At 46.3% G+C, this 27,944-nt stretch overlaps 1 protein-coding gene across 2 annotated transcripts; it reads left to right on the forward strand.

Annotated features, from left to right (window-relative positions):
• Positions 1-603: 603 nt before the first annotated feature.
• POLD3 (DNA polymerase delta 3, accessory subunit) lies at positions 604-27,944 on the forward strand. Of its 2 annotated transcripts, none has more exons than XM_068686805.1 (12): positions 604-802; positions 2,068-2,123; positions 3,892-3,994; positions 6,366-6,405; positions 7,994-8,126; positions 10,859-11,123; positions 12,444-12,516; positions 14,876-15,038; positions 16,353-16,465; positions 21,744-21,844; positions 22,570-22,651; positions 25,911-27,944. In XM_068686805.1, exons 1-12 carry the CDS (start codon positions 743-745, stop codon positions 26,114-26,116), a joined length of 1,395 nt encoding a protein of 464 aa, XP_068542906.1. In that variant the 5' UTR covers positions 604-742; the 3' UTR covers positions 26,117-27,944. The 2 variants fall into 2 exon arrangements, with proteins under 2 accessions (XP_068542906.1, XP_068542954.1); XM_068686853.1 differs by having other exon boundaries at positions 734-802; positions 2,068-2,127.

The following is a 27,944-nucleotide window of genomic DNA, read 5'->3' on the forward strand; positions in this document are numbered from 1 at the left end:
GGGGACATGTGAGGGGACAACATGAGGCTGTGCCGATGTGAGGTAACACTGTGACGATCTGTCAGGGGACAGGGCAAGGCCATGGGGACATAAGGGGACACTACGGGAGTGGCACAAGGCAGCTGGGATGTGAGGGGACACAGTGCGGACATGTGAGGGGGCAGTGGGCATGTGAGGGGACATGGTGGGGGTGTGCAAGGGGACAGTAGAAGGCTGTGGGGATATGAGGGACCACAGTGGGGACATATGAGGGGCCAGCACAAGGCAGCTGGGATGTGAGGAGACACCATGGGGACACGTGAGGGGACAGTGCAAGGCTGTGGGGATGTGAGGGAGTCTGTCAGGGGACAGTGCAAGGCCATGGGGCCATTAGGGGACATTGTGTAGATGGCATGAGGCAGATGGGATGTGTGGGGACACCATGGCGATGTGTGAGGGGACAACACAATGCTGTGGGGACATGAGGGGACACAATGCGGATATGTGAGGGGACAGTACAAGTCTGTGGCGACATGAGAGAACACAGTGTGCACTTGACAAGAGGGCGCAAGGGCATCACAACGGGAGGCAAGCACCCGCCGGGGCGGGTCATCCCCAAGCCCCTCCCGGCTCCTCCGCGCCCGGCGCCATGTTGCTGTCCCCGCGCGGCTGCCGTCGCGTTGCCATGGCGGCGGCCCGGCCGCCTCAGCGCTGAGGTGCGCGGGAAGGGCGCGGGGAAGGGGCCGGCCCTCATCCGGCCGCCATGGAGGACGAGCTGTACCTGGAGAACATCGACGAGTTCGTCACCGACCAGAACCGCGTGGTGAGTCCCGATACCTGCGGCTGGGCTGGGGGGGAACCCTCCGTGCCCTGGTTCAGCTCCCCCCAGACGAATATCGGCCGGTGGAGGGGGTGGTGGCGGAGTTTTTCCACAGGTCGCCGCTCCACAGGTTGCCATGAGTGCTGATTTCCACTCACAAGGGGCCAAAAATGCTTTTTTTATCAGTTATTTTCACTCTCCCGTAACAGTTTGGTGTCTCTGAAGGGAATCAGTGATGGCATTATTCCCATCACGGGAAAAGCAGCTCTCCCCAGCCTCCTTATCCTCCATAACCTGTTTTTTTTCTCCACAAACAACCCCAAATCGCTGTTGTGACAGCAAAATTTTACCTCAAAAAAATAAAACTAGTGAGTGTCTGGAACCAGGAAGGGATTGAGGCGGCCCTGCCCACCCTTTCAGCTACTGCCGGGTCAGCCTAAAAACAAATAAATTACCATGTATCACCTGTAGCATCTTGAAGCCTTGTTACTTGTAGGAAGGTTCAGAAACACAGTACCCGTGTCTGGTTTTATTTCAAAATAAAAACTTAGCCTGGAAACCCATCCGGTAAAGTTGCCACATCCTTGTGGCTGTCAAGGATTTGTCTTAACACGAGCTGCCTCTGTCATTATAATTTATTTCCATAAAATCCTAGACTAACAACAACTCAATTAACTGTTGTGCTTGAGGCAGGAGAGGCCCTAGTCTGAGGTTTGATGTAAAAAAGAAGGCAGAGAGGGAGGAGAAGGAGGTATAAAGATGTGCCCTGTTCAAATAGAGCGGCAAGTCATGGAGCTGCTGGCTCCTGGAGGGCTGTGGTGCAGCCAGAGATCCCTGGTCCCTTGTGACGGGGAAATTTGGGAAGTCCTCGGTGGTTTGGGGTGAGCAGCGAGTGCTTCTCACAGCCAGGTGTTGTGCTGTTCCAGTTCCTTCTCTGTTGTGAAGCTGAGCACTGAATGGCTTTGTCTGTGCAGTGGCATTTCAAAAAGGTATTCATAGAAACACACCTATTAAAATATAGTCGTAAAAATGCTCCTTTTAGGGTCAGGAGATCGTTCAGGTCTTGGGGGTTTAAATCTATTCAGTGTAGCCCAGAAGGAGGGCGGGTGTCCACATGCTCTCACTTCTAACAGGTTTTTGTGGTGGGTTTTCTGGAGAAGGGGGTCTTAAAGGGTTTGACTTACCCTCGGGAGGATGTGTGAGGTTTAACAGTCAAAAGAGTGAGGTTTTCTTAAAGTTTTTTTTCTTCTTTTTTTTTTCTTTTCCAGGTGACATACAAATGGCTGAGCTATACTTTAAAAGTTCACGTCAACCAGGCTAAACAGTAGGTATTGGTATATCCTGCAAGCATTTGCTTTTGTGTCAGAACCTTGCCATTACTGTTTCCCTGCCTGTGGTTAACATATGAAAATGATCTCTCTGGATGATGGGGAATCAGCTGTACCGTCAGAATATCGTTTGCTTCTCCAAATTTTGCTTAAATGTGTAACTTTGGGTATATTTAGGGGAATAAAAATTACTGCAACCTTTTAAAATATTCCATAAAACAAAGTATGAGCTCTCAAGGATTCTGGGGTTGTTTTTACACAGCCAGGTAGGGCTAAGCAGAGTTAAGGATCTGAAAGTCGTATGAGCACATCAGGTCCCATAATATAAATCCTTTTTCTCCTTGTTCCCACCCAGAGCTGGGACCTAAAGGAACATTCGTGGTGTAGCTTCAGCTGTTTTGTCCCAACTGCTTGAACATCAGCTTGGGCATCTAATGTGCTGAAAGATGGGTCTCTTTCCTCGGTGTGTGTTGAACAATTTAGGTGACGGGTGCAGACCTGGGTGGAGAGCTTTGCTGGAAACAAAGCAGCTTGGGACGGGGCAGGACAGCTCCTGTGTCGTGGGATGGAAGGACATGGGCTCTGTGGGAAGGACGGGCAGGGGAAACGAGGAGAGGACGTCCCCTGGATGTCAGTGAGCCTCATAATCCCAAGCCCTGAGCCTCTTTGGGAGGCTTCAACCAGGAAGGTTTGATCTTCAATCCAGGAGCTTCCAGGAATGCACTGCTGGCAGCTTCCTTCTCCAAGGGATAGAGGAGCCGATGCAACCAGGGCTGCAGTGACCACGACATTGAGCCATTTAGGATCCTGAGGGCAGCAAGGAAGGAGCACAGCAAGCTCTCTACCCTGGGCTTTGGGAGAGAAGACTTTGGCTTCCTCAGGGATCTGCTTGGTAAAGTACCACAAGACAAAGCCCTGGAGGACAGAGGGATCAAGAAACCTGCTTAATATTCAAGGATCACCTCCTCCAAGCTCAGCTTTGATGCATCCCAACAAAGAGAGAGTCAGGCAGAAATGCCAGGAGGCCTGCATGGATGAGCAAAGAGCTCCAGGCCAAGCTCAGACAGGAACAGGAGGCCCACGGAAGGTGGAAGTGAGAACAGAGAGACTGGGAAGAATACAGAAACGTTGTCCCAGTGGTCAGGGATCAGGTTCAGAGGAGTCCAGAGGTGTCAGCAAAGATGCTCAGGGGCTGGAGCAGCTCTCCTGCAGAAACAGGCTGAGGGAATTGGGGTTTAGATTAGACACAAGGAAGAAATTCTTGCCTCAGAGGCACTGGTGAGGCACTGGAAGCTTGATTCTCAGCTCAATCTCCTCAGCACTGGTCACGCTCTTTCCTCTTGATGCTGATCATCGTGTCCATGGTTATGTTTGGGATTGGATGTGTGCTCCTGGCAATGTCCTCAAGCACCAAAATTCCCAGCTCCTTTGTCGGGTGGTTCATAATGCTGCGTTGTAAAAGCATTTCTCAAAGGGAAACTTTGGAATAGGGATTTGAGACGATCTGCAAGCATCTATTAAAGTTTTGAGAGCTCAAATTCATTTCACCTTTGGTTAATGTTGCTGTTGGACCGTGGGATTCTTCAGGGTGGCAGGGGAGGAAGGCATCCCAATAAGGTTAATTTAATCCTGGTTAAAATAACTGCGTTTATGTAAAATGTTTCCATGTCAGATTAGCTCTGCTCTTTTTACATAAGCTTCACAGACAGGGTGGTGATGAGCTCTTTCTTTTCAAGGTGATTAACACTGGTTTGTTTTGTGCAGGATGCTGTATGATTACGTAGAGAGGAAACGAAAAGAGAACTCGGGAGCTCAGCTTCACGTCACCTACTTAGTAGCAGGAAACATCATCCAGAATGGACACGTTGTGAGTGTTTTGTTTCTCGAAAGTGTCTAAGAGCTGCTTGTTCTTGCCTTGTTTTCTCACCTTTTGTAACCTTTGGGTCTGAAGCTGAACTTAAGAATTTATCAATTTAAGGATTGAATTTATCAATTTAATTTATCAAATTAAGACTCTATCAATCTTAAGAATCCTATCTCTCTACCCTGTTGTTATGACTGGACAACAGATTTTAGAAAATAGTCCGGAGAGGCCCTTGTGAGATCAGCTAATCCATTTTCCAGGATCTGCTGTGGAGTAGAAGTGTGCTAAGTCATGTTTGGAGAGAGCTTGGAATTCAGTTAAAGTTGTCTTTGTTAAATAAGGTAACTATTTATCATGGTGTACAAGAGAAAAAACGTTTTGTACTCAAAAATAATTCGGCCTGCTAAGCAGAGCAAATAAATACATTAACTCCTTGTAGTCAATGTATTTATTGTTTCTTGTTCCTGCTTGTCAGATTTTCAAAAATGTCATTCATAATTTCAGGTAGGTACCTGAGGAGGGTTTTTTTTAAAGAAAATGAGTGAATTGGTTGCCTGCTCCCCTTTGCTCTCATAAGAGTTTATTAAACTGAACACTAAGTGCCTTTAATATTCAACCAGGTGTCTATTCATACCTTTAGATACCCAAACATCTTTTAAAATGCAATCCATGGTCTTCGTTTAGGATTAGTCCACCTCAGGGTGCCCTGGCTTTTGTCAGCAGACTGGGGAGAGAAACAGCCACCATCCTTTTCATTTTTTCTAAGTAACTGACGCACAGGCATAGGATACTCTCTTTACATCTTCAAATTTGCCTGAAAATGAAGGTAATTATCCATTGTGTGAGCTCCATACAATGAAATTTATTTATTTTTTTAAAGCTGTACCAATGGTGTCCAACCTACAGCTTGAGTTTAATGTATTTTTCCCCTGGTTTCTTTTGGAAACAACGAGGTAGAGGCTCTTGGCTCACTAGAGTAGGTGAGAAGTTCATAAACACGCAGTTTTAAACTCCTTAGGGCAAACTTAATAATAGCAATAAGTGAATTCTGATGTAGGATATGCAGGATACAGGATTTTTATTTTTATTTATTTTTATTTTATTTTATTTTATTTTTATTTTTATTTTTTGTACTCAGTCTTAGCAGTACTTTTAAAACAAGAAAAACTTACTAAGGTAAATGCATAAAGGTCACTTTTTCTTCCTCCTCACCTCATTTTTAAATATTTTGATTTTGAACCCTACACAGTCCCAGTGACTTCTACTGCAACAGCAGTAGTTGTAGGGGCAGAGATGGAGCAATGCAAATTCAGTGCTCCTGAGACTGGGTGCCTGAGGGCTACCTGGAGCTGGAAAATCTGGCAAATGCTTCCAGAAGGTGTGCAGGCATTGGAGTAGCTGATGGGTAACATCTGGCACAAGTCAATTATGGGGAAGAAACCGATGAGAGTGCTTCAGATCCAACCCTGTGCCTGCTGGGCACCCTGCATTTCTTTCTGCTGTCAGTAGGGGTAGCCACAAGGCTGTGGATTCAACTCCAAAAGCTCTCTGTTGGGAGACAGGACTAGAAATCTGTCAGAAAGAATTCTCCTCGGGGCTTAAGCACTGCTGTGTGCTTGTCACTTTATACAGCCTCAGTGGGGGACCAAGACTGCTGATCTTTCTTTATTTTTTCAGGTTGCCTGCAGTTTCTTGTCTCTTGTTCTTCTGCTGGATAGCCTGGTATCAGTTAAACACACAATTGATGGATGGATTTTGTTGATCCTGTCTGTTTTGGATGCTCTCTGTACTCACTGCAGCCTGTTGAACGTCAGAGAGCAGATCCAGTCCTCGAAGACTGGAAAAAGTACAGGCTGTAGAGCACATTTCTGGAAACATTCGTTTCTGGCTGTTAAATTAGTTGCTTATCTTTTTCATTGCATCTTGCTTCTCTTTTGCCCTGTCTGTGCTAGATAATGCTATGTTAAATTTCATAGCCAGTCTTAAGATATGTGGCTACTGCATCAGCTTTCCAGCAGTTGGTCTCCAGCTGCGTTCTTTTGCTTTTCTCAGCTGTGCTGCACGATTGTTTTGTTCTCCTTTTGTCCATATCTCATCTCCTGGTGTCAGGAACGGAGGACTGAGCGTTTCTTCTTATCTGTGAAGCAGTGCAGTAGGAAAGCAGGAAGATACAGCTGGGAAAACGAACTGCTGAGGGTGGTTTAAAGGCGCTGGCAGAGTTCTGTGAAGCTGCACCTACAGTCTGCAAGCTTTTTCATTCAATAGATAACTGAAAATATTAGTGAAATATATATATTAGAAAATATATAATCTGAAAATAACAGATCTTTTCAAGATTTAAGATTAAGATTAATAAAATTTATTTTTTTTACAGTGCCACAAGGTTGCAGTAGTGAGAGAGGATAAGCTGGAAGGTAAGCAGATCGTGAAAATTATGCTTTTTTTTCTTTGAAAGAACAGCAAAGTGAGTAAAGCTCAGAACTTGCCATCTGCACATAAATGCTTAGTCAAGCTGTCGGCTTCAGGTGTGTACTTTTTGTACTAGCTTTTTCTCAGAATTTTGAGCGTCTGAGCCAACAGCTGGGTAACTTTACAGGCTTGTGATTTGGGTCTGATTTCTGGGTTGCACATTTGAGTCGACAGGGATTCTTTTCCAACTCCCTGCCACTTGACAGACGGCTCCTCCTTAAAGGCAGCAGTAAATGAGCAGGGCACAGCAATGTCTCACGGCATTTTAGACCAACTGGGAGCCTTCAGGCTTCCAACGACACTGAAAGAGATGATTCTTGTTATTGATTAAATGCAAGATCTCGATATTAATTTAATATCCTGTGAGAATGTTGCCACTTTTGTCTGAGGTATTTGTTTTCACGGGAAAAAATGTTCAAAAAAAATCAAACCAACAAGAAAACAGCAAAACTCACTTCTGTAACGCTGCTTTCCAAACTGCTCCCCTTGTATTTGCCAGTTGTTTTACTGTCTGTTTCCACGTCTGGTCCTGCTAATGAGATCCAACCTGTAGCAACTGAAACACGTCTGCAGGCTCCTCATCACTTTCAAGTAACATCTTTGGCGTTTCAGAACGTACCGTGGCGTTTGTGACCTTTACCATCGATATTAATGAACTAACTTTGAAAGACTCGTGATATTTTCCTTTTTGAAAGCTAACCTGAAGTGGATTTCTAGCTGAGTCGTCTTCATCAGGGCAGCAGATTGTCAAGCAGTGCAACTACTGCCTGTCATGCTCGTTGAATTATGCGCGCTGCGTAAAGTTCTGCTTTGCCATGGAGGAAAGGGTTGTTCGTGTTTTTTGTGCTAGAAGACAGGCCAGGGGTATGACTGAGATTTGGAAGAGGCTGAGGACTGTGATGGGAGCAGGGCTGCGTAGTCTAGGAATGGCCCCAAGAAATGATTGCCGTGTGTTTTTGCAGTGCCTGGAAGTTCTGCCTCAACCCAGGGCTGTGTGGAAAGAGCGATACGAGCAGTGAACAAAGAGTTCCTAAAGAACAGCTCTTGCCTCAAGGGGATTGCAGCCTAAACAGCATAGAGGAGATAAAACATTGATTTCAGCAGCTTATGAAAGAAAACACTGCAACACTAGCTGTAACAGCAGGTGCTGCTTCAGTGGCATGGGGAGCAGTTGCAGCAGGGTTGAGGTATCACCATCGATTTTCTTCCTCAGCCTTAGGTAGTCGTATAGGATGTTCTGAATCCCAGACACTGGATGTTTTGAAGGTAAACACTCAGAGATTGATCTTAATTCAGTTGTGTACAAACCAGGTGTGTACAGTGGAAAACACATTTATGATGCTCATGGAGTCTGTGACCTTGAATTCTCAGTGATCATTAGAAGAAGGTACAATTATGTCTTAATTTGCAGGTCCTTGCTGTCACGGGGACGGACTGTCAGTGTTCATCAGAGGCAGAGCCTAATACTGAAAGTTGCCCCCTGATTCTCTAAAAGCTGTGCTAACAGGACTTTTCTTCTTTTTCCCCTCGCAGCAATGAAGTCTAAACTGGCCACGATTGCAAGCGTGCACGTTTACAGCATCCAGAAAGCCTTGCTCAAAGACAGCGGGCCGCTCTACAACACCGACTACGACATTGTCAAAACAAACCTGCACGACTGCAGCAAGTGAGTTATGGCTCGGTTTTGCTTCTTACGCTCCGTGGTTGGAGATTGAGATGTTGTTACGCAGGGCGCTTCAGCAGGAGTCAGCGGTTACCAGACATGCCTGAATTTTTAGAAAGCTAGAAGAAGTCATGCCAGACCCGTCCCTAGACAATAAATTGTATCATTGTTTTATAAACTGAGCTATCTCCAGCTTACGGTCGGTTCGCTTGCTCTCTTACTCCAGCAGTGTTCCAGTACTTTTCTTGTCTGATGGCTAGAAACATTTTTCTTATCTCCAGGCCACGCTGAATCATGATCGTTTTTATCCAGTTCCCTGTCACGCAGCAAGAGTAAATCGAAACAGACGTACAAAGACACGAGCGATGCGTTCAGAAAAGCACTAACCTGAGCTTGCCTTCTGTTCTGTGAGACTGTGTCTTCATCCACTGGTCTCTTCCACCTCTAAAAGATGACTTTCAGAAACCCGCTCTCCATATTTAAGATAAGAGACTGGAGTGTAAACAGACCAAGCAGCACAAGGGTCGAAATAGAGAAAGGTTGTCTTAGAATTCAGAGGGACTTCGGTCTCCAGAGAGCATTGATTTGCCTTCTGAGTGGTGCCTGGCTGCTGGGGCTTTTCATTTATGTGTGTTTCCACCCTGACGGCTTCGTCTTGATGCAATCAGTAATTACGGTGCCGTGACCAATCTGCTTTAGAAGCGGGATGCCTGAATGCTGTGTCACGGGAAGAGTATAGAATAGAGGAGTAGAAACGTAGCTGCCTTACAAGAGGGTGGTTGGGAAAATAATGTTCTCGAAGCTGTATTTCAAATACGAATGTCAATACTGCAGTAAGAGCTAGAAAACCCAGCTCCAGGGAAGATGTGTGCTATGTCTTTGGCCGTAGTTTCCTTGCTGTTTGTGCTAAGGCACCCCTGCGTGGTGATACTCGTGCCTCAGAGGAGCCTGCCTTTCAGCTTTGTACATCCAGAAGGTTTAGACAATTCTGAAATCGCTTTCTGAAGCCTACCTTTAATTCTCTGGCTGGATTTGGAGCGGTGTTTCCCAAGCAAACTGAGAAAAAGGCAGCTTCTTCATTTGTGGCCTGGCTGAACTACATCCAAACCGACCACGTTCCCTCTCCCTGGGACTTGTCAGCGACGTGAATCGCCTCTTACAGCCGGGACAAGATCCCCGCAGTACCTGCGCAAGACAGAGGTCTGCCTATGTGCATGTTTACAGCAAACAGAACCTCCTGGCTTCTTCTGTTTCCCTCTCAGTCCATATATCTCCGAAGCTCTGGGGCAAGGATTTTTATTCTCTTCTGCGTCTGTATGGGACCTCTTATGCTGCGAAGACGGAGGAGGTGGCGAGCTGTACTGGGATAAACAACGGGCTTTGATGCATGTCACTAACGTCAGCTTTCCAAGCGGAAGCAGCTCCTTGCTTGCAGAGCCCAGTCCAAACATTGCTTGTTTTTCCAGCGATTATTTAGTGAATTTTGGATCGAGCCCACAGGTTGTAGCCGCGCAGCAGCAGTAGGGCAAGGTAAATTCCCAGAGGCCTGGGATGTGGAAGGTTTGTGTGTGCTAACGGCACCATCATTACAGACACTGACAAGAAAGCATTAATTGTAATTTGGGGAGTTGGTGGTGTTGCTCACGAGTGTCTGTGGAGCAGGAGCAAGGGATTTAGCATGCTGTGTTGACCGTATTGAGAACAGGCTGCAAGCAGAAAGGAAAGCAGGAATATTCCCCTTCAATGCCTCCTCTCCTTCCATTAAAGGTTTGGATGTTGAGGGATTGCTGCTGCAGAGGTGTTGTTTGCTGATCCATTTCGGTTTCTGACCCGCGCACAAGCAGGCTGCATGTGAGCTGCTAATGCCGAGGCACGGCGATTAATTGGCAGAAAACTGATTTATTTCTTACGCAAATAAAAATTACGCTATGCAATTCACTGGCTTGGAAGGCGTGAGTCTGTGCTCTTTTGTGGCATTTCTGTAGGAAATCTGGAAAGCCTTGCCTGTGATTTGCACAGTGGGGAGCAGAATTCGGTTATTTTTAGGTACAGCTATTCCTGACTCTCAGCGAATTGTCTTGTAACTGTGAGCACATCGTTTCATTCTTGTATCTCAGTATTCCCCAACAATCACGTTTCAGACTGCTGCAAGCTGAGATGTCTCTGCCTACCAGTGACTCCATGAAAATGCCTTTATATAGTTAAGTCACTGAATGTCGTGGATGTCTTCTGAGCCCTGTGAGTAGTTTACTCGCAGTTGTAATTTACTTACCTGGCTGGTGAGGTTGCAGCTGCTTGCTGCAACAAGAGTGGACCCTGTCAAAGCATCTGAAAGTTGTAAACGTTTTAGATCATCAGACAGCAACACTATTCATGCTGTAAGCTTTGGAGAGTGTAACCAGTTTAGGAATAAAATGCAGTTCTCTCCATCCCCACCCTGGGTGTGGAGATGGGCTCCCCCCCTCCACGAAATCCCAACAGCTTGTTTTGCATTTGAATGCTCTGGCTCTTGCTGACAGGTTCAGCTGATCTTTTCAGTCGAGGTCTCCATCGCTTTCCCTCAGTGCCAGCCTTTCTTTCTCGTCCCCATGCACAAATTAAATTGCTCTTTTTTTTTTTTTCTTCCCCATAACAGGAGAAGGCAGAACCAGCGAAGTACGGCGCTGCTGGGGAGGAAGCCGAGGTGAAAACTAAGAAGTTAAAAGGCTAATTAAATTTCTCACTCCGTCGCACAGGTTTAGTGCCATTCACTGCGCCGCCGCCGTCCCCAGGACGCCCGCCGAGGTTTCTCAAGCACAGACGTCGGCGCAGGCGGGTGCCCAGCCACCGAGTGACACGGGTGCTGCCAGCGCGCCCACGGTCAACGGCCACGGTCCCTCAGCCACCAAGCAGACCTCGCAGCAACCCAAGGGCATCATGGGGCTGTTCGCAGCCAAAGCCGCTTCCAAACCCCAGGACACGAGTAAAGAAACGAAAGCAGAGGCTAAGGAGGCCCCAGGTGTAAGTTACCTCAGACCCTTCGGGTTAACAGCCTCTGGCTTTGTGCTTATTCAACCTCACTAACCTTAACCAGCCGCGGCGTGGCTTCATCCACCGCCTCTAGTGCTAAATTTGCTGTCCCCTGGGAGCGCTCAGGCAGCGCTCTTGTAAGCATTTAACCGTGTAGTGCAGTCGTGCCTCCTGTCATCAGAGGGGAGAGCGTTGTGCCACGCTCTTGACCCCGCCGCAGAAGTGTAGCTGCCGTGCCTTTGACACTTTGACGTTCCTCCTTGAGCCAGATCTCCAGCTAGTATAAACCAGCATAGCTGCATTATTGAGACAATTGTTCCATTGTCTTCAGTTATGCCAATATATACAGCAGTGGAGGATCTCGCGCTCTCTATTGTGCTTAAAAGGATTTGTTTTGAGCAATAAGTGAAATGTGAGAAGCCCAGGTCTTAAAAGTATCAAGGTGTTTAAACTTGGTCTGCGAGGGAGGTTTCAGAGCCTGACCTGTGCGAGACTAAAATGTTTATCTTCCCAGCTGCTGTTTTTTCCAGCACAGGGCTGTGTTTTAATTTTAATCAGTACGAGTGTTTTTAAAGCAGATCGGCCAGTAAATGGGTATTAAAGTGGTAATGTTCTCTGTATACGGTGTAGCCTTTTTTTTTATATAACAATTGAGTACATTTTGGTTCGTTTTTCTGATTTTTATAGTGAATTGAGAACTGACGAAACGTGCTTGTCTGAATGCTTTGGAAAGTTTAGTGTCTGGTTGCCTTTTTTGCATGAAAATAAATGGGATTAAGAGGCCAAGCTTTCAGGCTTTCTTTTTTGTGTGTGATTTTTCATTTTGGTGGTGGCTCTAGTAATGGAATCGAGCAGTGATTTTTTCTTTTTTTTTGCAAACTGCTCAGCAGAACAGCGTATGTGCCAGAGTAGCTGGATAAAGTCTTCATGGTTTGGCCAACCTGTGTTCTTTCCCCTGTCGGTTACTGTGAATTGAGGCACTGATATTTTGTAAAAAGAACAGTTCTTTACTGGGAACTGACCCAAATCCCAACCACTTATTTCAGTAACGCTGTCAGCCATCACATGGGAATGTGACCTAGGTTAGATTTGAAGGCCTAGCTTAAGGGGTGGTAACTAACTTGCTCTCAGACTTTCAATCCACGTATTATCTAGCATTTTCAAGTTCTCCTAAACAGATGTTGAAATCCAAGACACCGACTAGTCAGCTAATTATACGTATTTATTTTGTTTGTCCAGAAGCAGTGCTGTGCGTTTCGAGGGCTCTGTTTCATGAATAATTCCTGTGGTTACACCTCTGTTTGCTTCCAGGTGTCTGCAGTAAGCAGCAAACCACCGGCAAAGGGCAACATAATGAACAACTTCTTTGGAAAAGCTGCCATGAGTAAGTGCTTTATAACCTGCATCAGTTTTCAGAAACCATTGTGGTCAGGGACCAGTCCTCTGTAGTTTAAAAAAAAAAAAAAAAAAGTCCTGAGGGACATAGAAAATCAATTTTTTTCCACTAAGTAACAATTAAAAATAATCAGTGATATCAGGTGTCTTGCTATACAGCTGTGATGGGGAGGCATGAACAGAGATCAGGGAGTAGAACTTTCCTCTTCATTCCCCCCGAACTTCAAGACATGAGGCTTGCTGGATTTCCTTTATATCCCTTCTTTTCTTAAGATCATTCATTTGAACTCAGAAGGGTTAATTTTTTGATTTTTGTTTTTGTATGCAGCTCTTAAGGCAAGAATTAGAGAAAAGTAGAAAAGTTGTAAGTGGAATTTTTCAGACAACAAGCTTGCTGGGTGGAGATCAATTAAAATGACGTGTTTGTGCAGACTAACCCGGGAAGGATTTTTAGTGCAGAAGAAATCTGATTTAAAGTGAGTACTTTTGGCTGGAAGATTAGCTATTGGTAAAGCGTGTGCCAAAACCTGTTACGCAGAGCACGTTAATGGTGCTTGTTTTTCATCACAAACCACTGAGGAGTTGTCTATAGTTAGGTTTAGGGTTAATTACTGCAAATTGGAGAGCTAATGATCAGCGTAGAAAAGTGAGGGGTGGGCTTCCCCTCTGAGGAGGGGTTGGAATAGATGGCCTCTGGATGCCACTTCCAGCTGAAATTGTCCAAGTCTAAGGAAAAGATGCAGAATCTTTTGAATACACATCAGAAATTATTCAAAGATGCTCTTACAAAGAACACTAGAGAATTCAAAGAGTTACTGGGTGAGAGCAAACAGCAAAATTCACTCTCTATGAACCAACTGTTCAAGTCTGCGGGATACAGTTGTCAGAGAACACACAGGGAGCAGCTCTGCTGGACATCTTTGAGTTCCTGCTTTGTTGAAACCACACTCGCCGAGGATGCTTTCAGCGTAGGACTCAAGTCTAAGGGCAGGCATTACAATTAGCTCCGTTAAATTCTTAAGATCTGAGAGGAGCCCTAGACCAAAGTTCGTATTCTAAAAACCCAGGAAATTGAAATTGCTTGGTAAACATAATGCAGTGGCAATAAAAGAAAACTTTGGATGAGTTTCCGTGACTTCCCATGGGTCTCAGTCCTCTGCTCAGCCCTCTCAGGGAGCTGAAACTTGCTTGGTGACTGCAGGGAGGGAGCAAATTGAGCAGAACTGGAAATGATTATATGTATAGAAAATACAGGGTGGTTCCAGGAGGAAGATTTATTCCCTGCATGTTGATCTGTCTCTCCTGGCTTCAAAGATTTCACCGCTGCCAGAAAGTCCTGAGTTTAACAGTAATTGGGTCCTTCAGCTCTGCGCTATTGATCATAAATACGATAGCTGTCATTCAACTTCTTCCTTCTGAGATGTTTTCCCTCGCTCGGTGAAGCAGCCAGCCTGTTTGCCAGGCGGGGTCAGAAAGGTGTTGGCATGAAGTCCCGTAGACCTCTCAGCAGTCTCGTAGCCCTCTCAGCAGCCTCTGTTCCTGTTGACAGTGTAGTTGGTCTCGCTGAACAATGCTTCACCCAGGCATCTCATGCTTGGGATGATACAGATTTCTAAATTGGCTCTGCCTGTGCTAACAGCACCACCTATCAGGTTGATAAATCTATTATTTGATGAGCACTCCCCGCTTATCTCTCTCTTCTGGTACTAGATCGAGGCTTTGCAGCAGAGTTGTCCTTGTGTGTGGTGCTGTGTAGGCAAAAGGGGCTGGTTTTTGGTTGGAGTTAGGGAAGAGACAAGCTGCTACGTCACTAAAAATACTGATTGTGGGCTCTAACCTTATGGAGGCTGCACACAGCTCTCGTTGCTGTTCATCAGTCTCAATTCTTCTGTTTCTGGACTTTTCAATGCTTGATTAAAACTCTGATTTGGAAGGGGTCAACTGGCAATAAAGGTGGATGTGGTGGTATGCCAAGGGGGATGTGTAGAAGATGGGCTCATGATCCTGGTGTGGTGCCTTAGATCCTGGAGACCAGGCAAGCTTCTGCCATCGCCTCCGAGCCTTCTCTGCAGAATTTATGAGCTGCTGCAGCACACCTGGCTCATGGTGTGTTCGGGCTGTGCCATCAGGAACAACGGAAGCAAACCAGTAAATCAGCTGGAAATGTAAACATGCCCTTCTTTCATATGTGACATAGCTTGGTCAGTGCAGATCCCTTAATGCTTTTACACATCATCTGTCGCGTTGTCGGTGCTCTTGGTGCATTGTTCTGTTTAGCCAACTCCTTTATAAGTTGTCATTCATTCTGAATGCCCAGTGTTCTTTTTTTTTTACTGGTTTCTTCACAGATAAACTCAAAGTCAACTCCGTGCCCGAGCAGCCAAAGGAAGAAAAAGAAGTAGTCAAGACTTCAGTTCCTGTAGCACAACCAGAGTCATCCCCTAACGCTGTCGTAGAGAAACCTGGGAGGAAAACAGAGCCTGCTAAAACTCAACAAAAGGACAAGAAGAGGTGGGTCAGACAGTTCAGGGTCCCTGTAAGCTCTTAACCTGTGTGTTGATGGCCTGCACGAAGCTGGCTAGTCATATGATGCTGGCTTACGTGCTGTTTTCAGCTCCTAAATTGCACTAAATGCGCCTAAAATTATCTTTCTTAGAATTCTTTCTCAATATTTCTTTTCCACGGAGTGCTGTAGGTGCCTCAGGGCCATTTGTGCCATCCCAAACGGGGAGGGACACAGTCCAGGTACTCTTCAGTGAGTGGGGGTGGCGTTTGGTGAGACAACCTCGTGCTGTGAGCAGGCTTAGCGTGGACCCCACAGGCAATCTGTGGGGGCTGGCAGGAGCACCTGTGCTGCAGGGAAGGGTAGCATATTCCCAAGCTCGTATGTACACAGCTCCCAGCACACAAAGTTCTGCTTGTTGATTTCCATAGCTAATGTGCTGCTGCTTTCAATGCCGCTGGTTTACTTTGGGCTGCGACTCCAAGGGAATTTTCAGTTCAGCCCTTTGTGTTTAATCCAACCCAAACTGACAGAGACAAAAAATCATTACAGCCTGATGGCTCTCTGGTGGCCTGTGAGTAATTAATTGGTGGTCTCGATCCGTTTTTAACCGAAGAGGTAAGCGCACCGCCCAGCCCACCATCGCGGCTGGTGCTTATTGATAGTCTTACTCAAAAAGCAAGGGGCCTGGAAACTGCGTGTTGGCAGCGTGGTGGTGGGAAGGCCGCTTGGGCTGTACCAGCTCCGTGAGGATACGTGGGCCTTTAGCCTCCAGGCTTGTTAGTCTGACGCGTCTCGCCAACAGTAAAAAGAAAGAAGCTATTTTATTTTTCCAGTAGTCTTTAAAAATGGCTCCAGGATTCTGAGACACTACCTCATAGGCAGTCAGTGGCGAGCAGTCTGTCAAAAGAGCTTCTGAACGATGCTGTTGGGGACATTGGTGTTTGGGAGCCTGAGCTAGAGAGACAAGATCAGGAATGTGCTCTTGCCAGCTTGCTGTGGCCAAGCTAGGTGAGGTGCTGGGCAAAAACTGAACTGCAGAGGGGCTAAAGAAGTCCTCCTTGTTTTGGAGAACTGGATATGGGTAAGGTTGAGAGGCTTGAAAATGCTCTTGTACCGATGTCTGATTGTACAGGTAAGCATACTTCAGCTTATGTGATGCTCGTATGTTTCTGAGAGGTACAGAGGTGTTTGATTTCCTTGCTAGCAGTAATTCTATCAGGAACATACTTGTTTAAATGCGTGCAGCATTTTCACACACACACACACGAGGGATAGCAGGTTTTCATTCCCTTTTTCTTCTCCTCATTTCTTTGCGGCAGTAAACTGAAGAGGTTGGACAAGTCGGATAACGAGGAGGAAAGAGAACCCGAAAACCAAAAGAAAAAGAGGAAGCGAATCAAACAACTTGAGTCTGACAGCAGTGATGAGGAAGGTAAAAGACACATAAACAACCAGACATGTAGGTCGGGCCTGATTTTGGTAACATTGCTATCCAAGGCTGTTGGTGAGTGGCCGAGGGAAGAGTTCAGAGCACTAAGGACCGTGCAAATGTCTGTAGCTTGAGTTTTCTGCTTTCCTTGTGCTGCATGCACTTCAGCATACCATTGAGATGCCTCAGTCATTCAGTCTTTGTTTTAGCTTAGCTCAGATCTGGCCGTCTCCTCACCAAGTGTGCTGCCAGTCACCCTGACGTGTGTGCAAAGGAGGTTCTCGAATCTCCTGTGAAAGATATCACGCCTTTCGGAGTTGTGGGGCTGGTCGTAACCAGTTGATTTAGTGAGTAAACACTTACAAAGTGACCCTCCCCGTTCTCGGGGTCATTTTTAGTATCTTTATTCGGTCTGTTTATAGAAATGGTTTGGAAGATGACAGCATTGGAAGCAAGACTTCCAAAAAAAAAAAAAAAAAAAAGAGAGAGAGAATAGAGAAACTGGAGGCAAACAGTTGAGCCATATCCGATGCGACTCCGCGTCTCCTCGGTGGCTGTTGGCTATGATAGGAGCAGGGTGCCCAGAACGTCGCAAAATTTGGGCTTATAATGAGGAACAGCAGAGCCAGATTCCAAAGAATTTGGATAATTGAGGTGACAAATGCCGTTCAATGTAGATAACTGGAAAACAAGTTGGGAGCCGAGCTAGGGAATACGTGCTAAATGGAGCAGTCATCCAACGAGCTGATCGGGAGAAGAATTTGGAGATCATTATGGACAAATAATTGAAACCACCAGGATAGCGTAGAGCTTCAGCAAAAAAGGTGAAACAGCTTAGAGGTTGCACTAGGCAAGGGATGGGACTCCAGCAGGAGAACTGAAGCTGTTTGCTTGCTCAGTGTGGCTAACCCACGAGAAATAACCATGAGATGAAGAGAATCTGTAATAAAAGTTAGGGATGCGAATACTGTTGGACGTTGTAGCAGCCTCCATGCCACCTTAGGCCTATTTTCATGGTTTCTCTCTCGCCCGGCATAATTTCAAGTGATCTGTGTCATCAGGCATCCGTCACTTCTACTCGAACTATTCCACGGAATGATAAATCTCTCAGGAAGCCGTTCTTCACGATCGGTCTTAATTTCATCACATTCCTGTGTGCGGCTCCCTGTTTAGCCATAAAAACGACGTATGCCCACGCTCTCTGGTATTTAGTTCTTTAAATGTTTGTAAGCTATTATCTGGTCTTTCCATTTACTCATCACCCAGCCGACTGACGAGCTAAGCTGCGTTGTTTTGCTGTGAAGAGGGAAGATGGAAATCAGCCCGCTTCAGCCACTTGAAGCGCTGCTCCGTGCCGGGCTGGAATCTCTCAGCTCATCAGTTCTCTGCTAGCGAGCAGGCAGCAACGAATCCTTTGTTCCAGGCACGTGGTAGGGACGAGCAGGGAGGCCGTTATTTGAAGGATGAAAGCTTGTTGCTTTGGCTTTCTTTTTGCTGCCAGAAGTTGGGGAACCCCAGCGGTGCCCTGAACACGCAGCGAGCTGAGGGGCGACCCCCCAGTCTGCTTTCCTGCTCTCATTCTCTTGGAGCTCTTGGAACATCGTGGGGCTATGGGCAGTGCCATGAGACCTTCATAAATAGAGGAGCACTTTCTCTAGAGTCCTCCAAACTCCTGCTTGCTGCACACCCACTGCTGGTTTTGAATATCAGAGCTCTCTGGTCTCTTGTTGAATACCTGTGTTACGTTGGCATATGCTGATTCATGTTTTCATTTATTTCATGGTGTGATCCAGAAACTCTGTGTACACACCAAATGCTCTTAGTCATTCTCCTTCGGTTCATTTATGCTCTCAAGCTTGAGTTACCTGGTTTTGCAATCAGAAACCAGGGATCTGGTCAGGTTGGGGGCTAAGTTAACTTATTAACCTCTCTCTCTGTAGCTTCAGTCATCAAAAATGGTGCAAGAAAGCTTCCCTACCCGCTCCTCCGTGGGGAGAGTAGGTTTATGTTTTACCCATTTTTAACCTACTGGAGATGTACACAGAAAATTTGGCTTTCCATTTGGAGGATTTTCTTGTCACTGCTCTCGCTCCTCCTGCGTCATAGCCCTCTTTGTTCTTTCCATTATGTCGAGAAATGGCTTTGTGCTACACGTTAGAATTGTAAATTTATGCAAATCATAGCTTGTGTATGCAAATTTGTGTATTACACGGATTAGCTTTGTGCTGCTCCCTCTTTCAAAAGGGAAAGATTAGAAATGAGAGAGTTTCCATCTTTCTTTTTAAGCTAATGACTCTCTAAACCACCCCGATTAGGTCTGCGTTCAGTGCTTTGGTTGCTTGCCCTCCTAAATCCATCTGGACGAAAGAAGATAGGCTGGGATTCTTTGAAATGCTCAGATTGAAGCCAAATCGATAATGTAGGCAATCTTACATCCTCTAATCAAGGATAAAGACGTAAGCTGGGTAGAACAACTTTTAAAAAAACGTACGGCAGCTGGACTTTGAGAGCTTCTACCCTTGGAAGGATTGGAAAGAGGTTTCTCCGGAGAGCAGGGGCAGTTTTAATCAGGAGCATTTGGAAACCGCTGCCAGCCAGGGCTTGGTTCATGCAGCACCTGCAGAATTCACCCACAGACAATCGAGGGGTGAGTTTTAATCGTGCAAGATGGGAATCCAAACCTCCAGGGCGGTTACCAGAGGCAAAGAGCCGAGCTGCTGCTTCCACTGACACATCGAGCCTGCCGACCTCCCCTGGTCGCAGGGACACTTTGTGGGTTTGAATCCGGGTCTGTACAACCCGTGCACAGCTCTCAGGGCAAGTCGTTTGAGCTGTTCTGTCTTAGTCTGCAATTAATGCACCGAAATTAGCCCCGAGAAAGCTCTTCTTACCCGAGTGTCAGCACGTTGTACCGAGGTGAAAATGCAGAGAGGCCACAAGGCACAATCATCTCCATTTAAATGATTTTTTTTTTTCATTAAAAAGTTATATTGGTTTGAGGGTGCCTTAGTCACTGCAGGTTGTTTTACTCCCAGTGCCAGAATAAACTACACAAGTGTGTCCACAGAGGACAGGAGGTTTTGGCAGCCCCAGCTATACCAACACAAGCAGACTTTCGTAGTGTTGACAAGTGTTTTACAGCCACTTTGGAGGGTGATTTCAGTGGCACTGTGACCTACAAACTCTATCAGTTTCGGAGAGCCGCGGCAGAAGCACTAAAGCTTCTCACAGTTTTTCCAGGCAGGGTCAGAGCAAACCAAACAAAGCCAGGATTTACATCTTTGGTACATCCAATTGCCCAACTTGTATCCATTTCACGCAGCTGTTGCTGTTGAGTAAACTGTGGGCAGCAGCTCGGGGTTGACTCAGGAGTTATCACATGTCAGAGGGCTGTGCTGGCTAGGGGAGGATAATAAAGCAACAGAGATGCAGCTCCATGGCGGTCTGAAACACGCTGCCGTGGGAAGGAGGTGCCTTCTGCCTGCCAAAGCTGGGGCAACTCCTTCTAAAGAGGCTAAAAAAAAATAAAAAAACAAATTTCCCCCAAGCAAGAAGAGCTGAGTTGACCCACGGAAGGTCCCTTAGGAGGCTCTACTCGAGCGTGGCACAGCTGGCAGGATTTTTCCCAGCCTGGTTTTCAGCCCTCTTTAAAATAATTTGTGATCAGCTTGGGTACTCCACGAAGCAGGTTCGGTGCTGCACAGTCTCGGGGCGCTTCAGCCTGCAGTTGCTGTGAGACTGGGATAAATATTGAGCATTTTGAGCTCCCCAGAGCTCCTCGCAGGCTGCCCCAGCAGTTCGCACCTTCGAGCAGCCCCGTTGTTTAGTTTTATCTCCGCCGAGCTGCCAGAGCCAGCCCTCTGGAGCAAGGTGAAATACCGAGTCATGTTATCCCGCTCTGTTTGCATTTCTCTGCCTCGCTTACTGAAGTAGTTAGGAGGCTGAGTCCTCGTTTGAAGAATGTAATTTATTATTTGGCCTTGGCAGCCAACCACTGTTTCGCTTGAGCCCTTCTTAACCTATGAAGGTCAGTTGGCCGCACGCCTGGCACAGTCATAACTCTTCACACTGACCTAATCGGCTGGGACAGCTACAGATCCAGAATTCGTGTTACGACGACAGCATGAATGCAGGGCCACGGCCAGCAGAGCGGGAGGAGAAGCCAAGCAGGCACTCTGGCCTCCCGGCCAGCAGCAGCATTGTTATTGTTAAGCAATAGGTCAGCTGAGGAGTTTCTTCCCCCACCTTCCCAGCTTCTCCCCCACGGCTGAGGGCCTGCATGGCCGTGTTTTGCTCTTGGGCTCAGAAAGGATTTGTTAAAATCACTTAAATTAGTCGTGGAGCCTGCTGCATGGTGCAAGGTGCTGCTCCTTCTCCCTCCTCGCCCTGCACCGAGTTTGTTTCGCTGTCACAGCTCCGTCCTCCTGCCAGCCCCACGGAGGAGTGACCCCAGCTTTCCTACACCCTGCTAGACTCACCGAGGCCCTGCTGACACTGCCTGAGAGCTTCCAGAGCTGGGCCTCGACCATTGTGGTCAGTTTTTGGTGTTGGATTCCAGGGTTTCGGTCACTGCATCAATCTGCAGCATGAGAAGGAACGTAGACGATGACTGGACTTCTTTTTTGGGGGTGGTTTGGTTGTGGTTTTTCGTTTCTGTGGGTGTTTTTTTTCTCAAATGAGGGGCTGGGTGTCCCTGAAAATCTTTTAGGGTAGGTAGCTTAATTTTAGGCACTTAATTATTGGACCAAGGTAGTTTCAAGCTAATAGCATCGATCGTTTGGGTTTTGTAGCCTTGATTGTGAAGCAGTGGCTCTGCTCTCCCAGTGGCAGCAAGGTAGAGAGACTGAGGGATTTGGGGATACGTAGTCTTAACCCTCACTCTTCTAATCTCTAAACAAGTAATGATCCCTCTTTTTAATGAATGACTGAAATGCATGGTTAAACCATTCAAATTTCTGTGCTTTTTTTTCCACGTTTTGCTTAGTGGAGCTGATGGAGGCTTCCCAAAAACACCCTTCTCCCATCCTATCCCACCCTCCAGCATCCTTTCTGTAGGAACCACAGCACGTAGCACCTCTGTGCCAGGTGAGCTGCCAGGCTGGAGGCTTAGAACTCGGTGTCCTGACCTGAACTAAACAAATCTAAGTTACAAGTTGTAAACCTCGAGCTAAATACAGGTTGCAGGCAACTACTCAGGGTTAAATAGATGATCTGAGGCAACGGTAGCCACGGGGGGACGTTGGACTGGTGTGCTATCAAGATGTTCCTCTGTCCTTCTTAGTCAATGTCCCGCTGTCTCCCACACCTGAGGAGGAGAGAGCTCCATCTCCACCACCTCCAGCACCTGCTCTGAAGACTGAGTTGGAGCCTGCATCCAGTGAGGTAAGAGCATTTTACCCAGCTTCAAAGAGTGTCATGTTCACAATTTTGTTTATTTTCAAGAACAGACCTTTATTTAAGGTTTGGTTTTTCTGCTGACATAGCTCAGTTTTCTTCTTTTTTACCCTGCTAATGGTTCTATGAATTGCTGCTCACATTTGGACCCCCTTCCTTCTAAATCTTGGCCTCGGGAGTCGAGGCAGGGCCAGAAATGAAACCAGAGAGCCTCAGCGTTCAACCTTGTATCACAGAGAAGCTGCTGCGTAAGGCTGGTGGGCTGTGGTTGGCAAGAAGTCAACCTCTGAGCTTAAAATTTACACGTAGAGTTACTGGAAGTGCAGCTGTTCATCACAGCACGTGTCCTGATACCTTGCACACCTTGTTATTTCCTCATTATTCAGAGGAATGATGAAACAAGCCCAGTGCCACCTCCTCACACAAGTAAACGCATTTCAAAAACGTCACATGCCTCAGGAGAGGAATGTGACCCCAGGGCTGGCAGACAGTGAAGGTTGCAATCTGATTTAAGTTGTTCTGCCTCCCTAAAATTTGTCCTGGTAGGATGGGGGGAATTGTGGCATTAATAAAACGTAGACTGCAATATCCAGAGAAGGGACAGAATTTACAAATCGTGCTTAACCTGGTTAGAGACCCTTGGGGTTGGTGCTTTTATGACCTGAGTCTGTGCATGGGAATTTAACTCTTGATTTCTCTGCAATGTCCTTCAGGTTTCAGCTGGAGGGAAGAGGAGGAAACGGAAGCGGGTGCTGAAATCCAAAATGTTTGTTGATGAAGAGGAAGGCTGCATGGGTAAGACTGTCCCACACACATCAGTGGGGCTATTTTTTATTGCAGTTGTGTTGAAGGTTTTTGCAGGTCAGCCTCTCACACGCCGAGGAAGAGGTTCACAATATCACTTTATTTTGCTCTACTTCATGCTCCCAGCCTCAATAATTCACCATTTTGGTGAAGGCCTGGTAGGGGTTTATGAAACTGTGCTTGAATCCTAATTCTTTTTGATTATTCACGGATTTTTCTTCCAGTTCTTCTCCTTTCCCTCCTGCCAGTGTGAGCACCTCCTTCATTTGCTCTCCTTCCCAAAGATAAAAGCCTTTTAAAATGATGCAGAGAGAAGTCCAAATTTTGGGATAAATTCTATCTGGGATAAGTTTGGTTTTTTTTCCCCACTTATCTTTTGAGGATAAATACAGGGCTTGTGCAACACAGCTTGATAATGTTAGTATAAATTTCAAGTATCCCAGATAAACGAGGAACAAGCCGGGATTTAAATCCTAGAAGAGGGTTTCTGTTTGTGATAAGGATGGTTCTGCTCTCTGAAGGGAAGAGAGTTCTTACAAGAGTACCAAGAGCCAGAGGCTTCAAATTCCAGCCTGACTGGACGCTGCTTCCTCGTGTGACATGTAACACCACGTAACACCACCGTGCTCTTTCCTCCTCTCTATCCTGACACTGAAGCAGAGCTGTAGGAGATCAGAATGTGCTTGGTGTTTTTTTTAAAGGTTTTAAAAATTTAAGAGGATGAAATACGTTTCTTTGCAGTGCTGTTGTCAGCTAAACTGTACGAGATGCTTAACATTCTGCAGCCTTCATGATCCGAGTAAATGTCGAGGGAGTTCAGCCAGTTCTGGAAGCCCTCTTGCCATTGTGCAGGTTTCTTGTGCACAAATGTGGAGAGATGCAGGCCTGCTTGGTCCGGATCTGGAGCTGCATGAGCCAGCCTGTTTGCACCTGTCTGTATAGTTGTATCTTAAGTTTCCTGTTAGTTTTATGCATCTCCTTTAAAGAAACAAAGCAACCAAAACCGAAACAAAGCGCTCAGCAACCTCTTCTCCCACCCCAGAGGTTTAGCAGTCCCTCGTGAAGGCCAGACCTTTGGTTTTACACTTCATATCCACTCCCATTTTTTAAAAAGGGAAACGCAAGCCCCTCTTGTGCCTCAGGGCGAAACCCCTGGGAAGGTGAGAGGGATGCAGCTGGGATGCTGAGGGACTGGGCAGGGAGAAGATTCTGCCGTCCGGACTGAAAACTCAACCACTTCCCAGTCTGTTGGGCAGAAATTGCTGTCTGGTTATTGTCCAGCTTCTCCCCTCCTCTACACGCCCTTTCCAGGCACAAACCTAATCATCTGAAGGCTAGATAACTTGCAAATCTCCCAGGCTAATATAAATTGTTGTTCTTCTTGGAAATACATTTTTTTTTTCCCTCTTCCTGCTGTGCTTTTTATTTTAAACAAGGGCTAGGTTACAGAGCTGTTAAATCCTGACATTAGGGTTAGGCTGCACCTCGTATTTCTCCATGACTTGAAGTGATCATTTTCACAATAGCTGCAACAGTAAGAAATTGGTGGCAAAAAGCAAAACTAATTTAGGGATTAGCCCTGAGGGAAATTGAGCAATTAAAGTGTCCGTGGAGTTTAACATGAGGCATGTCACCAGGCATCAGCAGGGATACAAGCGAGTGCATCTTCTTAGTCTGCTGTGGAGGGGAATTAGTGAGGTTTAAGCTAAAGCATTCCTACCTTGCACCTTCTAAAGCCTAAAGTCCACACAGACTTCGATCCTGGAGTATGTCTACTGCGTTGCAGACAAATTTGTTTTACATTTGCATGCCTGTGGCTGCCACAAATACAGAATTTTTAAGTTCAGTTGCAATCTCAGTAAAGAAAGTTAATCTAAGATATATTGTTTTGTAATTGGAGGGGATTAAGCACATGCTTCGTGTTACCAACAGTTGCCACCAGGGTGACAATGCCATAACTTTTTAAAGCTCAACAACTGGCCGGCAGTCTGTTAAAACTGCTCCCTGAAAAGCCAGTTGCCTCTGGAGGGAAGTTTTAACTTGGATTTATAGTCCCCATTTGAGCACCCACTACCAGCGAGGAGCAGGATTTCATACCAGTCCTCTTTCCCGTCCGATTGCGTAGAAACCCTGCGTGATTTGATGCATTAATACAACTGAGAGCTAATTTCCCAGAAGAAGAGGCGTTAAGACGTGTGTATAAACGAGGACAGTTGCTAAAGAAGAATGGTTTACTAGAAGAATACCAGAGCAGTGCTGGGAAGGCTGATACAACATTTACTAGTATCTAATAATGGCTTTCGTCAGTGGAGCCGACTCCAGTTTCGGTTCAGCGAGTGCTGGTTTCTGTCTCTGAGCTTTCCCTCGTGGGATGCTGACAGTAATGAGCCAGCAGGCCCATTCATTAACACCCCTGGATTTTGGTGATGAGTTTGGTTTTATTTCTAAGGGATTTCTTACATTGCCTGTCTGCGGAGCAAGGAGCTGCCACCTGAGTGCTGTGCTCCTTTTCTCACCTCAGAGATGGCTTCATTTTTCCCCAACCATCCGCCCACAGCGCTGGAGAGGGAGGACAAGATCTCCTCTGGGTTTCCTTTGCCCTAAAGTCTGGACAATTAAAGTCTGGACAATCTGTCTGATTGCTTGGGCTCCTGCTGAAATCAGACCGAGTCAGAATGATGAGTTTTGATTGTCCCATCCTCTGATGCCAAACTAAAGATTTTGATTTCGTTCAGATTCATCACTTCTGGGTAGCTGCTTGTCAACCTGTGGCAAGACGAATTGATGGTAGGGACCTGCTTTAGCTGTGTTTTTTCAGCACAGTCAGCCCTCGTTTCTAGAAGAGGGCAACACTTGACTAGATTTGGAACAGGAATTGTCCTCTTGAGTGCTTCCCAGTGTGGAGCCTTGGGCTGCTGCTGTGTGAGGTGTACATACAGCCCATGAATGAACATCTGTGGGGACACAAGACATTTTTAAAGAGCAGGATGATGTTAATGCTCCCAGGTTGTTAGCCTCTCTTACATTTAAGAAAGAAGGGATGCAGTCTGACAGAAAACCAGCTCACTCATCTGGATCTAGCGCGTAACCTCGAGCGTTGGGCTTGACCTCTGTACCTGGCTTGTACTCCTCGAACCCAGAACTCTTGTTCCTAAAAATACAGAGGGAAAGCTGCATGCAGGGAGGAGGTTGCTGCTCTTCAATTCGCAGTCTTAACCATTTCCATTTGTTCTTTTTCTCTTTTAATCAGTGACGGAGAAGGTTTACGAGAGCGAGTCCTGTACCGACAGCGAGGATGACTTCGCTAAGACCAAGCCGCCAGCTGCGCCCAAACAACCTGCACCGCCCGTGAAGAAAGAACCAAAGGAAGAAAAGAAAAACCCGAAGAAAGGGGCAGCCACCGCCGGCAGAGCCAACAAGCAGGTCTCCATCATGGGATTTTTTCAGAAGAAATGAACTCGTTCTTTTCCTTGGTCCCTTTGGCAGCTTGGGAGCGGTGCTCGTTTTGAGTGGCTTACTGCAAGCTGCTGCACTGGAGGAGGACAACATGCAATCTTGTGTTAAGTAAGATATCTTGCTTACTGTGTAAGTAAGCCCTCTGGACTAGATTTTGTATTGGAAAAAAAAAGAAAAGTTTTATCTGTTACTGCAATAACTCAGCCCTCTTTACTAAGCTGGATGAAAATCACCACCTAGACGGAAAATCTAGAATGAACTCTTGAAAGACTCTTCGGCTACTTCCATGACATTTTATTTTTTAATAGGGCTTTTTACCAGCTCAGTGCTGAAGGCCTGTTCCACGAGTGGTAGATTGACTGAACGAGAAGTCAAGCTCTGGAATCTTTTTTTTTTTTTCCCCCTGTTTTTACATTCCCAGCTCTCCAGATCGATCTAAATCTTCGTGTTGGTTAGAAGCTGCAATGTAGCAGGTCTTCAGGCACACACAGACAAATATTGAACATCTGCTTCAGCTTGAACTGAATGAAATGAATTTAATTTTCCCCCTAAGACCGGTAAAATAGTTCTTGCTCTGCCTTTCATAATCCGTTTTTGGACAAAGCAGGGCATATAAAATTCTCTTACTCTTTTCTTCCTTGAACGTATCCTCTGTAAATTGCTCAGATGCCTAATTATAGACGAGGACACTGGTGGTGCTCTGTCTCTGCAAAAACATCTTAGGCTTCCCACACAATTGGCTCCAGTGTAACTGGGGGAAGGCTTTGCTGGTGTTGGGAAAGCAACTGCCTCTTTAACCTTGAAAGTCAACGAGTCAAAGGGGACAGTGTTCAGAGGGCTCTTCCGATAACCCCAGGCAGGTGTCCTTGTCTGTGAAGAACCACACGCAGCTTTTTGATTTGCTTTCCCTGCTGCAGGTTTGTTTTTTTTAATTTTAACAGGCACAAAGCAGACACCCCAAGAGTTGTTTTCTAGGACATCCAGTCAGCTGCCTGCTGGAGGAAGCGTTGCAGCAAATGGTTCTGAGAAAAAAAAAAAAAGTTATTGGAGGTGAATAAAGCACTGCAGTCCTGTCGGTCAGAAATAACTTCTCCTTTTGGCTGCCTTCTGCTTTTTTGGTGCTAAATTTTATAGACTATCTTATAAAAGGCCCCTTTTTTTTCTAAGAGGAGGGATGCTCAGCACTTCTGAAGCTCGGCCTGCTGAGGGCTTTCATGTGGGCAACTGCTGTGAGCGGTGGTCACTTCTGGGTGGTGGTAGAGCAATGTCTGTGTGTTGAGATGTGCGTGCAGGTTGGTATTTAGAGCATTTGTGGTTGGCACAAAGGCAGAGCAAGTCTGAAGGGTTTGAACCAAGGACGAAACGCCTTCAGGTGCCCAGCTGCAAGGATTCTGACCTGTGGGCAGTAAAAGGGCCAACTAATTGTGTGGACGCAGTCATTCAGGCTCAGAGATCGAGTAACTCTGGGCTTTGAAGTGGAAGCTCCCAGGAAAAACAACGGGAGGAGAGGGGAGGGCAGGCAGAATTAGCACCAGCACCCACAGCCACCCTCAGCCAGAGCCTGCTGCACACCCTGAAAGATGTTTGATGTTCTCAAGGAGTCTTTTAGTGATGTGGGCAGCAGAAAGCTGTGGTGGGAAGGTAATGAAGGAATTTGTGTTCACTTTTCTGAAGACCACGGCCTGGTCCAAACTAGAGCACTGTAGCGTGTTGGTTTTTCTCGGTAGAAGTGGGGGGTATGTTACAAAAGGGAATGATAAGTAACTAAATGTATTAAATACAGATTTGTCTTTTTTTTTTACTGATTAAAAGATGTGCTCCATCCTCA

The sequence above is a fragment of the Anas acuta genome, chromosome 1 (genome assembly GCF_963932015.1).
Source record: "Anas acuta chromosome 1, bAnaAcu1.1, whole genome shotgun sequence".
Lineage (NCBI taxonomy): Eukaryota > Metazoa > Chordata > Aves > Anseriformes > Anatidae > Anas > Anas acuta.

Excerpts from the sequence above, each read along its gene's own strand:
- POLD3 (XM_068686805.1), top strand. The coding sequence starts at position 743 with ATGGAGGACGAGCTGTACCTGGAGAACATCGACGAGTTCGTCACCGAC. Across the intron at positions 2,124-3,891 it reads CACGTCAACCAGGCTAAACA|GATGCTGTATGATTACGTAG; the intron begins GTAGGTATTGGT and ends TGTTTTGTGCAG. Across the intron at positions 16,466-21,743 it reads TGACAGCAGTGATGAGGAAG|TCAATGTCCCGCTGTCTCCC; the intron begins GTAAAAGACACA and ends TGTCCTTCTTAG.